The sequence below is a fragment of the Hipposideros armiger genome, unplaced genomic scaffold, assembly GCF_001890085.2.
Source record: "Hipposideros armiger isolate ML-2016 unplaced genomic scaffold, ASM189008v1 scaffold_188, whole genome shotgun sequence".
Taxonomy (NCBI): domain Eukaryota; kingdom Metazoa; phylum Chordata; class Mammalia; order Chiroptera; family Hipposideridae; genus Hipposideros; species Hipposideros armiger.
This window is the reverse complement of record NW_017731538.1, coordinates 1,797,343-1,812,161: the sequence shown is the minus strand read 5'-3', so window position 1 is coordinate 1,812,161 and position 14,819 is coordinate 1,797,343. Positions and strand designations below refer to the sequence as shown.

The 14,819-nt window shown below is 40.4% G+C and overlaps 1 protein-coding gene across 7 annotated transcripts in view; it reads right to left on the bottom strand.

The window, feature by feature from the left end:
* The window catches only part of FAR1 (fatty acyl-CoA reductase 1), a 78,253-nt gene extending 64,394 nt beyond the window's left edge, over positions 1–13,859 (bottom strand). The window contains exons 1-4 of one of the 7 annotated variants that reach the window (XM_019652879.1): positions 13,726–13,859; positions 9,446–9,468; positions 8,776–8,866; positions 6,254–6,338 (exon numbers count right to left, since the gene is read on the bottom strand). Coding sequence is in view for 1 of the 7 variants with exons in the window: in XM_019652875.1 (XP_019508420.1) it covers positions 13,255–13,283 (29 nt within the window). In the remaining 6 variants the exon portion in view is untranslated. Of the gene's footprint in view, positions 1–6,253; positions 6,339–7,260; positions 7,301–8,775; positions 8,867–9,445; positions 9,469–13,254; positions 13,389–13,725 lie in introns of those variants that run through there. The other 6 variants (XM_019652877.1, XM_019652880.1, XM_019652881.1 and 3 more) reach the window with 6 other exon arrangements.
* Between the last annotated feature and the right edge of the window lie 960 nt (positions 13,860–14,819).

The window sequence follows — 14,819 nt, the reverse complement described above, 5'->3', positions numbered from 1 at the left end:
GTTTGGTTTTTTTTTACATTTTATTGGGGAATTGGTGGAGGGGAACAGCCAAGTTGTTGTCCTTCAATCTTAGTTGTGGAGGGCACAGCAAGCTCAGCTCCAAGTCCAGCTGTGCCGCTCTACTCAAGGTGCTGTGTTCAGTCTTAGTTGCGAGTGGGCATAGCCACCATCCCATGCAGGAGTCGAACCGGCAGCCTTGTTGTTAAGAGTGCGCGCTCTATCCCGAGCCATCTGGGCAGCAGCTCAGCTCAAGGTGCCAAGTTCAGTCTTTAGCTGTGGTTGGGCGTAGCCCACCATCTTGAACAGGCAACCTTGTTGTTAGAGGCACGTGCTCTCACCAGCTAAGCCATCCTGCCACCTGTTGGCAGCTCGGCGGCAGCTCAGCTGGGGCAGCTCACTGGCCCATGTGGGAATCCAACCGGCAGCCCTGTTGCTCAGAGCTTGCACTCTTGAGCAAGCTCTTAACCAACTGAGCCACTCGACCAGTCCCAAATTTCTGTTGTTTTAAGCCACCCAGTTTGTGGAACTTTGTTATAGCAGTCCTAGGAAACTAACAGAAAGTCAAATATCGTAGTAACTAAAATTAAGGACTTCTGTAGCAAAAGGACTTCTAAAGATGCTGCATATGCTCTCGTGCCATAATAAACATAACCATGGACACTTTCCAATATACATGACAGTTTCAGTTATCAAAATACCCTCTACTAAATACTTAAGATGGAATGGCTTTTCCAAATGGATGCAGGCAAGAATGGTGGAAATAAGTTTTACATACCAAAGGTAAAAGATCAAAAATAAGGTTAATGTTCATATCCCAAAACAAATCATTAGGGTGTATTCCTAACTACATCTGCATATTGTCAAATCTCAGTGTACAGTAGCAGATTCAAGAAAAGAGGTGTTCTGATTATCTACTGCTATATAACAGAATCACTCTAAAACTCAGCATCTTAAAACAACAATATTCTATTCTCTCTCACAGTATCTGTGAGCTGGGAATTTGGGAAGGGCTAGATGAAGCAGTTCTAGCTGAAGTTTCTAGCTCCTGATCTTAGATCCTCTTTGGAAGGTCTCCTCGCATGAGGCAGTTTTTGGGCTTCCCTGCAGCAAGGTGATCTCGGGCTAGACTGCTTACAAAGCTAGCTGCTAAAGGCTGCAAGACCAATATTCTAGTGAGCTAGGTAGAAGCTCTCTCATCTTTTCTGACCTTGCTTTTAAAGTCAGACAGTATAACTTCTGCTGCAGTGGTTACAAATAACTCACAAGATCCTGCAAATTCAAGGAGAGGGGAAGGAGAGGGGACATAAACCCTACCCTCAGGATGAGAGAAGAGTCAAGGTCACTCTGAAATAATACGTGAGATGAGTGAGATTGTTACAACCATCTTTAGAAAATACAATCTGCCACTGAGGGCATGTTTAAGTAACTGCTTATTGTTTCTTGAGACTGTCAACCATTTAATCCATGTTAGACCTACTGCAAGGGGCTAGTGAACAAGTTGTTCCTTACGACATTTTTTAGCCACCCCAAACTCCTTTAAAAAATAAGGCCCTATGGGGTCTCATACTTGGACATATTTGCCTACCAAATAACCTCATTTACTAAATAAAAATTTTCATTTTCCCAAGTTCACTTAATTATGAACTTCTAAACAGTAAGTAACCACTTGGAGTTGACACACTTCTAGACAAAAGCAAGCTAACTCATTTTAATTAGGCTATGAAGAGACCTCTCACCTTGTAGGTAAGTATGAAGGTCAAACAACTAAGTTCGCGAACTCATCCTAGAAAAAAAGCTACATACCTCATTGCTGAATATCACTATGGTCACCTTTGAAGTACTCCGCTAGGGAAGCTATGCACCCACGCCAGCACCTAGTCCACCCTTTCAAAGCAATTCTGGAACTCTTTTTCTGAATTGACCATCAGAGCTGTTGTCGTATTGCCCTTGATGTCCTGAATGTCATCAAAATGTCTTCCTTTCAATATCTTCTTTCTCTTTGTGTAAAGAAAGAAGTCATTGGGGCCTAGATCAAGTGAGTAGGAGTGTGTTCCAATACAGTTTGTTGTTTACTGGCTAAAAACTCCCTCACAGACAGTGCTGTGTGAGCTGGTGCATTGTCGTGATGCAAGAGCCGTGAATTGTTGGTGAAAAGTTCAGGTCGTCTAACCTTTTTACGCAGCCTTTTCAGCACTTTCAAATAGTAAACTTGGTTAAGTGTTTGTCCAGTTGGTACAAATTCATAATGAATACTCCGATATCAAAAAAGGTTAGCAACATTATTGCAACAAGTTCGGAACCTTCATTGTCTTACGATTTTTGATAGACTCCCATCTAGAGGCATATTGGGAACCACTAGTCTAGTGTCTTTTCTACAATATTTTAATACTAACTCTGGAATCTTTAGTGTTTTAAGACTCAACATAAAAGGAAACCTCCTCTGAAAGTAAAAGCTGTAAGCAATGAACAAAGGGCCAAAACAAAAACTCAGAATATACAACTATTTACTGTACTTAAGCTGGTAAAAATAGTGGGCTCCTTTTTCTTTTTTCAAAAATTAAGGCTTATAAGGCATTTTTCCACAAACAAAAGAATAGCTGAAGCATCTTGGCTAACATTTTTTTCAATAAGAGATGCTAGTGTCCAACCCTGTTGTAAGCACCCATTGAAGTAGATATAATGGCCACTCTGTTTGCCTACACAGACCCTGATATACCAATATTTAACTCTCTCTATTCTATTTTCCCCAATATACTTTTTGATAATAAGGAATCTAAATAGTTTCATGAGTTCTTAGGGCGCTACACAAGTATTTTGTACACTGATGCTGCTCCATATGCATGGTATTTGGCAAGAGTTAAAAATGCCTCTAAGGCCTCATTATTCTGGAAAATATTAGACACTCAGAATTCCTTTGAGTAATGTAAAAAACCAAACACAAAGACATCTTAAAAAATCAAGTTCTACCCCATCAGAGAGGAAATGTCAATTCTACAGCATTAAAATTATCTGCTGATAAGAAAAAAATTTTTTCAGCAATATCCATTTTCCTTTGTTTCTGTTTCTATCCTTAAGACCTGCACCAGTGTGGTAACTTTTCTACTTTGAAGCCTACAGAAGATGGGCTGTGCTCTTGTGAATACATAGTTTGGTAATAAGCCATTCCATTGCTTGCAAAAACATGTATTCAATGGCATTTTAGGAGAAAACTTTTAAAGAGTAACTTCCATGAGTCACACATGATTCTTTTTTAGACAAACTATTATACTATAGTCTCTCCTTGCCTTAATAAAAATGTTTTTATGCTAAGTCATGAAATTTTTATCCTAATACTTTTAGACTCAAGAAAAGTGAAATGCTGTATTCCAATATACATTGGATTACTTTCTAAGGTAATGACTGTCCAAAAATGGGCCAGACCACCCATGGACTACAAAGTTTTGAGAAAGTATGACCTTCCTTTGACCCCTAAGACTACTAAGAATAAACTATTAAGTCAGGTATTAAGAATTGCAAAAATAAGCATGTTATTAGAATGTACCAAAGACTTCAATTTGTATATAGTTAATAACTCTGGTTGCTGTAACCCACAGTGCTGCAAAGCTCCTATCACATATGCACACTCAAAAGCTTGAAATCTGTAATTTTCAAGAGGCACACTCACTGTCAGTGAACTTGTGTTGTCTTTAGCTGTCATGGTTTTTAATTATCATGATTGTGACTTCTTAATTAAAAATTACCATTAATCAAGCTTCATTATTATTTTAGTTTTAGTTGTATTATTAAACCTGAGAATGCATTACACAGTTGCATCACTAGGATTTTGAGCCCTACAGTTTTCTAACTAGTCTAGACTTTTAAGACAAGTAGTATTTTTGTGTGTGATTCAATTAAAAATCATCCATATCCCGAACTGCTAAAGAAATGCTTATACAAGGTCTGACAATTAAGTTCATGAACTCACCCTAGGAAAAAAGGTACATATCTCACTGCTGATTATCACTACAGTCACCTTCAAAGTACTGCCCTAGGGAAGCTATGCACCTATGCCAGCGCTTAGTCCATCCTTCAAAGCAATTTTGGAACTCTTTTTCTGGAATGGCCATTGGAGCTGTCATCGTATTGCCCTTGACGTCCTGAATGTCATCAAAATGTCTTCCTTTCAATATTTCCTTTATCTTTGGGTAAACAAAGAAGTCATCGAGGGCCAGATCAGGTGAGTAGGGAGGGTGTTCCAATAGAGTTATTTGTTTACTGGCTAAAAACTCCCTCACAGACAGTGCTGCGTGAGCTGGTGCATTGTCGTGATGCAAGAGCCATGAATTGCTGGCGAAAAGTTCAGGTCATTTTTGTCTAACTTTTTCATGCAGCCTTGTAAGCACTTCCAAATAGTAAACTTGGTTAACTGTTTGTCCAGTTGGTACAAATTCATAATGAATAATCGCTCTGATATCAAAAAAGTTTAGCAACATCCTTTTGACTCTTGATTTGGACAGACGGAACTTTTTTGGTCGTGGAGAATTGGCTGACTTCCATTGTGCACTTTGACGCTATGTTTCAGGGTCGTATTGGTACACTCATGTTTCATCACCAGTGATAACATGGCCGAAAACATCGTCTTGCCGCTCCAAAAGGTCTTGGCAAACTTCCACTCTCCCTTGCTTTTGCTCATCAGTGAGCTCCTTCAGGACCATTGCTGCACACACCTTTCTCATGCCAAGATTTTCAGTTAAGATTTTCCTAACTGTTTCTCTATCGATGTTTACTTGGTCTGCTATGCTTCTCACAGTCAGCCAACAATTTTGACTCACAATTCAATGAATTTTTGCAATGTTTTCGTCAGTTCTGCTCATTACTGGCCGCCCTGACCTCTCTTCATCAGTGACGTGTTCTCTCCCCTCAGAAAAACATTTAATCCATTTGTACACTGCCGTTTTCTTCATGGCTTTATCCCCATAAACTTAAGACTAAAACATGTCCCTGATTTCACTTCCACTCTTGCCAAGTTTAACAAGAAATTGAATGTTTTTTCGCTGCTCTAATTCAAGCTCAGACATTCTCGCGACGGCACAGAAAAACACTCAACAATAATGAACGCCACTCAGCAAGACACCGCCACACGTCGACACAAACACAGCTGTGAGACACTGATATACCAAGGTTATGAAACCTTACCGAGATGTTTGTACAGTGCTGCCAATGTAAGCGCACAGAGCCGAGTCTTGAACTTAATTGCCAGACCTCATACCTTGACATTAGTTATTGTTCCACTAGAAAGTGGGAATTATTGAGCTAAAGAATGACTCAACTAATGAGCCAGGATTAAAACAGCTTGAGAGTCACTGTTCTAAGGGTCCTTACCGTGGCTATGGGGTCATTAATGTAGGCCACCTGGTTCACACCAACCAAATGTAGCATAAAGACTTGGAATCGGATCCTGTCATGGAAGTAATATAACTTCTCTAAACTTGGATGTCAGTGATCCCTCCGGTCTCCAGTTTTGGTGGGAAGCTTCTGGGAATGTCTTAAAATGACTCAATTTCATAACAAACCCTCTTCTCAAAAACTGTTTCCTGGCTTATCTTTAAAACTTTGCCAGGTTTGTAGATACAGCTTACAACTAAATACTGTCAGGCAGGGATCAGCCCCCAAAGGTATAGAAAACTGAGGGAAGTAGTGTTTGAGGACTTTTTGGATTCTTAGTATCTGTTTCCAGCTGTGAAATTCACTTAAGCTCCTAAGAAGCTCACCCTAATAAGCCTTGTAGCCCTGGGTTATTGTGCTGAGGATGGGGTGAGACATGTATAGTGAAGGGAAAACATTACAGTATAAAACTTCAGAGAATTCTTAGTCAATTTACTAATTGAGAATCAAAGTCACAATGCTAAAAACCCTGGTGTTAAGGTACTTCCTTCTCCAGAAACTGAGATCCAAAATGAAAATGAGAGCCAAAATAAATAAACACAACAGACTTACAAAAAGTCAGGTAGGGTAATGAATAACTATACTGTTGGAACTGGCACTAACAACCTGACCTTGGGCAAGTCAATTAACTGCTCTGATCATTCGTAAAATTCATCGAAGGTGCAGCCAAATCACTGATGGTTAAATCCTCTTCTAGCTCTCAAAGTCTATATATCTATTATATCGTGCTAGAATAAGTTTTTTCTTAATGGTACATTAGATACACAGAATTATTAACTTGAATAGGTCACAAAGGTTATCTCTTTAAAGCAATACACCTAATACTCACTGATCTTCAAACAGCCTATGCACTGCTCTGCAGAGTGAAATGTCCCAACAGCAGCCAATTCAACGGTTCCCCTCTCCCAAGGAATCTGTGTATGATAATAACCATTACTTTGAATACATTTTAGGTGCAATCCGCAAGTTTTTAAAATCACATATTTCTAAGAAACTTACTTAGGACCATCCTTGAAACTAGATGGATCGTAAAGACGTATGTCAGGGCTCCACTAAGAATCAACCCTCTGTCAGCCCAATATGCATTTCTAATGCCCTGTATCACATCTAGGAGTACTTTAACATAAATGTGAACCTCAAAGTACTTTAACAAATCCTTTCCTCCACAGACCTTGACGATGTAAGGGCAAGACAGGTCAAATAAGTTTCTTCCTTTACCTCTGAAAAAAATGGTGTTTATGCATTTATTCATTCTTACATCATATATTCTACTTGCTGTTAATTAAGGATAATTTAGCAGCCATTATATAAAGTACCATACACATACACCAAAATCTTTGGTAAAATCATTCCTATGTACTTATGAAACTGGCAACAGCTTGTTTTTCCCCAAGAATCCAATTAAGAATTGGTATGCTTTTGTAAATTGAGCATTTGCATAATGAGTTTTATAATATGATCACTCAATAACAGAAACACCTGTTTGTAAAAGGTTAGCAGTATACACACAAATAAATTTGAGTTGAATTTTAGCAGTAGGCTTTCTGCCTATACATTAAAGAACGGATTAAATCAGAATTCATAGTCCTCCCCAAAGATATCTCAGTAGATTCTGAGAGTCTTACTAACCCCCTGAAATCATATGAAAAACTGTGTATGTATAGTTTTCTGAGAAGATAGCACAAAGCTTTGAGGAGATACACAAAGAGGTTCGTGACCTTTGACTAAGAATCTCTGCATTATAAAATATTTTTAAGATTTTATTTTCAGCTAATACTTCAAAGTATTTAAGTCAACACTCCAAAATAATAAGATATAAAGGTAAGAATTCCTTACATTCAAGAAAGACTTCTCATGGGACTGTCACGTAACATTTCTGGCAAGAATTCCATCAAAGATAAGAATGTGTAAATTAGATATTTCAAAGTAATTCTAAAATTGTCAAATGGTTAACATTTAAACACACACACACACACACACACACACACACACACACACACACACACAACACTACCATTTAAAATCTCAAAATGGGGCCAGTCAAGTGGCTCAGTTGGTTAAGAGCTCGCTCAAGAGTGCGAGCTCTCAACAACAGCGGTTCGATTCCTGGCCCGAGCTGAGCTGCCACTGAGCTGCCAACAGGTGGCAGGATGGTTCAGCTTGAAAAAAAAAAATCTCAAAATGACATACTTGAAAGCTGATCACACACACACATACATCCTAGACAAAATGGACCCATTAACATATGTGGTACTAAGATATTTAGAAGGCATTTTAATAGAATATGTCAAATAATCCACTATGGACAGTGATACATTCACAAAGCAGTGAATGTGTCCTAACTTGTAATACAGCAGTTGGCTTCTTTCAAGTATTGATGTAAGGTCTACAGTATATCAATAGCACCTTGCAGGGTCTAAAAGATATACGTGGATAGAAAGATACAGATTTAGATATAACTTATTCTATGAAGCTCAAGTTAGGTTTTTCTAGCTGCATGCTTTCTCCACGTGATCACCTTCACCTCATCCCACTAAATGTTCTTCCTCCCTGTCTAAATCCTACTTTCATTCAGAAATAATGTCATTTCCCACTCAGAATCTCTACAACCAATTTTGGCATATGATCTTTCTACACCGTTTTATATATGTATATCTCTCCAATTATATCATCCCTGCCCTACAGTAGGTTATATCTAATTTCTCTTGCCCAGCACAGTGTAATTCTAAGTCTCAAAATATATATTAACAAATTTCCACTTCACTTGGATTAGCATGTCTATTGTTACACTTATGCTATATGGTAATGATTGATATAAACGTCTAGGGATTTGCTTCAAAATAAAAAACGGGGGGAAAGTGGGTGGAGGTACTGATGAAACAAAATTGACCACAAGTTCACTATTGCTAAAGTTGGTGATATGTCTATTATTGTATTTTTATATTGGCAATTACCCATAATACAGAGTTAAAAGTTTGCCTCTCCTACCAGGACAGAGAGCTTCTTAACGACAGGTCCAGTAGCTTTCTTCTTGCACATCTGCCCAGCAGAGAGCAGATTCATTTCTTTTACAAGACACATTTCATTCTTCAGGCATAACTACCTTTCAATGAAACTTCAACAGCTTTTTTATGGTATTCTATTTAAATAATTCTTTTATTAACTCAGATAAAACACATACAGAGAGTGACAAAAAATATATATATACATATTTTAAGAAAGGAAAAAACTGTATTAAAATTTTAATATTCAATATGTACTGATAACAACAGATGACTACAAGTCATGTGCATACATTTTTCTGGCACCCCCAGTATTTATTCATCCATTAACTATTTACTAGGTACCTACTTTCTCAGATATCCTGTCTTGGTAAATGTAGAATATCAAAAATAATTCATCCTCTTTAATAGATTAAGAATCTGACAGTACCCTCAAGGATCTATGGAAAAAAGGGCAGGGAGGGAAGACAGAGATGAAGAGAAAGAAAAAATAGAAAAAATCAATAAATACAGGTTTTTAGAAAGATCCAAGGCATCCATATTTTTTATTAGAAAGAGGACATACAGTTTGTTCAAGCTAAACAGGTCTAAGAGTTCCCCTCCCCACTCCATTTCACAGATGAAACTAAAGCTCAGAGAGCGGAAGTGACTTGCTTTACTCAAGTCATACATTAAGTGGCTAGCAAAACCAAAATTAAAACTCAGATCTGCTGATTCACAGTGCAGTGTGAATTTTCCACACAAACTGAAATGTTCACTAGCTAAAGAGAAAGGCTTTTATTATTAATATATACTTCAGTTCTATATACCTTACTAAAAAAAAAAGTAATAACTTAATAAAAGGAGGGAGACTGTAAGGCAGTTATACATGAGGACTACATACATGCATCACACTTCCTCAATTCTGGGACACATTTAACTTGAAGACATAGTACCCATTTCACAAACATTTTAAAATAAATATGGCACTGTAAAATACATATTCATTTCAAAAAACACTAAAATGTGAAAACACGTACCTCTAAATGTCATATAATGCACTCTGTAAGATACAAAAATCACTATCATTTAAGAGCCAGTATCACAAGGCACAAACACAGAGTTCCATCATCTAACGCAGAGGTCGGCAAACTTTTGAGATGGAAAGGCCAATCCTGTCCCTCACAACAATTTAAAAATTATTCGAGAGCCATAAAACAAATGAAATCACCATTATGTGAATAATATCCTTTAAAATTCTTATAAATAAAACTATGATAGTTTTATTTTCATTTTCAATTTTACTTCAGAGCCACATGTACATACCCAAAGGGCTGCATACAGTTTGCAGACCCCTGTTCTAAGGTAACAAAATAAGTTACTAAATACCAAAGGCTATGTGGCATTGATATAAATAAGTCCTTCTCGCCATTTCTCTTATAGGCATGAATCCTGGAGTTTGAGAAAGCAAGGTTCAAATCTCAGCTCTGCCACTTAGCTCTCTACCCTTTGGAAAGTTACTAACTTCTCTGAGCCTTATTCTCTTTATCTGTAAAATGGGATATCCACCTTAGAGAATTGTATGAGAATTAAATGTGATAATTCATTTAAGAAAAATAGTACAGTACCTAGAAGAAATATTAAGTTTCCTCCCATAATCCCTATGGGCCAAATGCAATTAACTAAAAACTAGAACATATTCTTGATTTACAAGATTCCTCCTGCTCCACTTTAGAGATTGAAATAATTCTGTACTGATCCTGGGGCAAACTGTACTAGTTTGCTTTGGAAAAATTATTTGATAAGAAAAGCTTATTTTCTTGAAATCTGTCTCTTTTGTTCCTCAAATTGGGAACAGAAAACAATGACAAATTTTAAGGGTTTCAGTTAGTTACATATGTAAATTCAGCACTTCATATTGTCTTACTGAACTGAGACTCTAAGCCCATCACAAGCCCACTGAAAAGAGGAACTACAGAACCAATGTGGGAGGAGGGAAGAGTATAACGCCAAAAGACACAGTTAAAATGACTCAATTGTTTGGGTGGTTTAGGTTCTTTTTAACCTAACATTTATTTATTAAACTTTAAGAAAACAACATTCAGAAGAACCAAGACCATAGCTCCCATGATTCAGGGTGCTTTAGTAACCTGGTCCCTCAGATTAAGCACATGCCATCTTTCAACATGGAGTTTCAGGACGTTTCTACTGGTTAACAAACCCAGTTATTTCCAATATGGGAATGTGCCTTCTACCAAAGTGGTTCATATGCAAGAGGCACCAAAATAAGATCATCTTTTCTCCTACCCCAAACATAGTTCAGACTAGCCCACACACATATTCCCTCACTATTAGCTCATTTCAGTTGAATGATTTTTCCCCAGCTAATTATAAAACTAATGCTTTTTTAAAACTTGGAAAAATACAAAAATTAACAAGCATGTTTAAGCCACCCATCATTTTACCAGCCAAAGGTTAAAATAATACGAGGGATATACCAACATCTTTCATATGAATTTGACCATGACTTTGATCATTCCAAATTCTTAATTTGTATAGAGCACTTGTCACTAAACATGATAAACTGTCAGCCTGTATCTTAATATCTTCATCCAGGCTTTCTTGAGACTAAATTCACATTACTTTTTTCCTTACTTAATTCAATGGCTTCTTCTCAACCTTTACTCTTCTGAGTCTCTCAGCTACATATTTGCTGCTGACCTCTTCCTCGTTCTTAAAACTTTTCTATCCTAAGTTTCCCTAAACAGCATATTCCTCAGGGTCTACAAGTCTCTCCAACTAATCTTTTTCTCTTTCTTCACTGGCTCTCTTCTGTTAACTCATGACAATGTCTAAAAAAAAATGGGCTCAGGCCTGACATCTGGATTTGCTTGTTCACTTTGAATCTCCAGCACGTAACACAGTACCTGGCATGAAACAGATGCTCAATTAATGTTTACTGACTGACTCTGCCAGCCCTGACCTACCATTTACTAGTCGTGTGGTGTTGGGCAAATTAAATCTCTCTGAATCTCAGTTCCCTCATCTATAAAATAGGGATAATCATAGGAAGGTGATGCTTGGAAAGCTCAAAACAGTATCTGACACAAAGTAGCATCCAATAAATTATACTACTATTATCAACATCATCTAGTACAGGACTCAAAAATGTTTCTGATTATTACATACGGTTGAACACCAAATCTACCTCTCAATAATCCTACCTACTTTCACCATATTCTCTTATAACTATCAAAAGATATTTCTGCGCTGTTTCCTTCACTACCTGTCTCCAATCCATCATCAACTATTCTAATTCTTCTCTTAGCCACCATACAGAAGCATTATTTATCAACAAGAGGCTTAGTTGATTTCCACACCCTTAAATCTTCATTCAACTCTTCAATCCTCCTTTAAAGCCATTTTTAATTTGTCACTCATCATAATCCGCATGTCTTCCAATAACCATATTCCAACTCCTAGTTCAAAAAGATTAAAAAATCACCGCTTTCAAAAAACCCCTGATTAACTCCACACCACTGGGATTACTTCTCTGCTCTGAATCACCTCAGCACTTAGGTATTCTGTTATACTAAGGGTAAAATGTGATCAGTGAATAGCATTACCAAGAAATTACTTCCCCAAATTATTTCTACATCCTAAAGAATGGTCCATTAGCTATAATGCTTTGTTGATCTGGTTAATAAGGAAGCACCCTATATGATGAATGCCCTCTTTGGTTTCTGTCCTTGACACTATACTAGTTTATGTTTGTCAAGAAGTGCTAAACTCTTCACAATCTTTTGTCCTATCCTCAAGCAGAAATTATATCTCAGTGCCTATCACCTCCTCCCATTTAAATCCACTGGAAATGTGGTGGTGGGCCCCTTTCTTTTCTACTACCTCTTCTCTGCCCCCAACCTCTGCCCACACCCCACAAATAAAAGTTCCAAAAGCTTGAAACAAAGGCAGTAGCACACACACACCATGTCTTTCCTCTAAGTGTGAAGAACTTTGAACCTATTTAGCTATACAACTCTTCCCAAGGGTGAAAAATTTCACAGCAAGCATGATATATAATCAACGGTTGATCCTATAGAATAACAGGACTGTACTTATATGTTAACTCACACGTGTGTTATTGTAAGAGATCTTGCATCATTATTATGCTACATTACACATACCCTACAAGGTAGTTGAGAAACTCCCCTGTATGGCAGATTTCCTGAAAGTAGTATCATTTGATGTTGCCTTTAAACCAACACATTCGACTTTTTTTTTTTTAATATCAAGAATTAAGCGATTCCTCACTGCCATTCAATCAAAAGCAAACAATACTTGTGTCATTACTTCTGGGAGGGTGCTGCTGAGGCAAAACAATTAGATGAACTGCCACGGGGTGGGAGGTCGAACAGCCTCAGTAGCGAGAGTTAACAAGTCTGAGTGTTTGGCTCTCAATGAGCCTATGAACCTATGAACCTGGCTGACTGACTCCTGAGACTTTCTGTTCTGACAAATCCAACAGTTATTATTCCTCGCTTACTCATAAAAGATCCACACCCTTCTGCTAGTACTATGCATAAACCTACCTTGTTTGCTCCTTGTATACTTTCTCCTAAGTGGCCACCTAACGCCTTCTAGTTAAACAGCCTCCATCCACCCCTCACCTAAAACCTCCTCTCAGTCACCTTCCGGTTTCAGTAGGTGCCTCTAACTCGAGATCCACGTGTCCCCATTTGTCCAGATATGTTAACCTTCAAAACTCAAGCAAGTCCTCCCTTCATTCCCAGCTGATTTCCCCCCACCCTCCATCAATGCCTACTTCCAAGAAGCCAACAATGCTCCGCACCTTCTCCTCGGGCACCCTTTTGTGAGCATCACCCTTTACCCATCGCTTTCTTTCTTCCCAGACCGGGAATCCTTCAATCACAGGCCTCCTTTTACTGCCATCCCCGAACACACTAGCCAGCTCCTCCGTTTACTACCCCACCCCACCTTCGCCACTTCTACGCGGCCTCCCCACCCCAGGCAGCGCCCCCAGGCTCCCCAGCTGCAAACCAGGCCCCTCCCTACGTCCCTGCTCGCGGTCCCCGCCCTCTGGAGGGCGGCGGCCCGGCCAGGCAGCGCAGGGGACCATCAGGGCAGAAACAGGCGCCCCAGCTCACGGAGGCCGGGGGCGGAGGTGAGGGCGTGGGCGGGGCGGCGGGTGTAACCCCCGCCTCGTCCCGGCCTGCAGACCCGGTGCCCGCAGCTGCGGCCCGGGCCAGGCAAGTAGGGGACCGCAGCTCGACCTCTCTCGCCCAGCGTCCCTCCCTCTCACCGAGATGCAAAGGATCAGGACTCGCTTTCCCCCGGCCGTCCAGCGATGGCTCGACTGCCGCCGCCGTCGCGCTCTCCTCACTCGCTCTTCCACCGCCCCCGACCGGCTGCTGAAGAGCGGACGGGCAGTGGCATACCCATTGGCTGCGGCCCTCACTCGCGTCAGCCGCCCGACCCAAACCGCGGAATGTGACTGGCTGGCGCGACGCCTCTCTTCCACGTCTTGTCCTGATTGGCTGCCTCGCGGCCCCCTAACCAACAGGACCGCTCACCCGCCTCTCCGCTTCGGCCTCCCACCCCCCCAACCCCGTTTCCATCCGGGAGGGAGGGGGGCGGGACGGGCACGGATGGAACGCGAACCGCCAATGGAAGCGCAAAGAGAGGGCCGGAGGGTATGCCTGCGGGGGAAAGCTCAGCCAATGGGCGTGCGCTTCACATCCCGGGCCCCGGAGCGCCCCCCCTGGCGGCTTGCGTTCCGGCGGGTCGCGCCCAGGGCCACGCCCGGATTTCGGCCGCGCGGAAGGGGTGCTCACTCCAATAGTGGGAAGGATGCGGCGAGAACTGGCGGGGGAGATTGCGGGCGGCCATTGTGGCGTGCTCCGGCACTGCCTACGTGGGGCCCAGCGCCTTGAGGAGGGGCTGGTTTGGTCCGTGAGCGCGGAGCTCGGTGGAACACTGGAACCTCCGCCAGATTCCCTTTAAGGAGGGAGCGGAGCGTGCGGGACGGGGTCCCGTCTTGCCCCACGGGACTGTTGGCAAAATCCTTTTACTCTTTCCAGAATAATTTCGTACAAAACTTATCTACGGTGAGAGGATGTAGTAGTTATCTCGGGGGTGGGATGGAAAGGACACAAGGTAATCTAATGGATTAACTTGAAAAACTCTACTTCTTGATCTGGGACAAACGTGTATATACATATGTAAAAACTCATCGAGCCTTAGATTTAAGATTAGTGCACTCAACGTATAATATCTCAGTTTTTAAAATAAAATGAGTGTGAGAGTCGTTCTGTACAAACTTTACCATAACCTTATGGTAAGGTTATGGAGCTACATAGGAGTCCCATGGTATAAACAATCCCATTAGGATTTAGC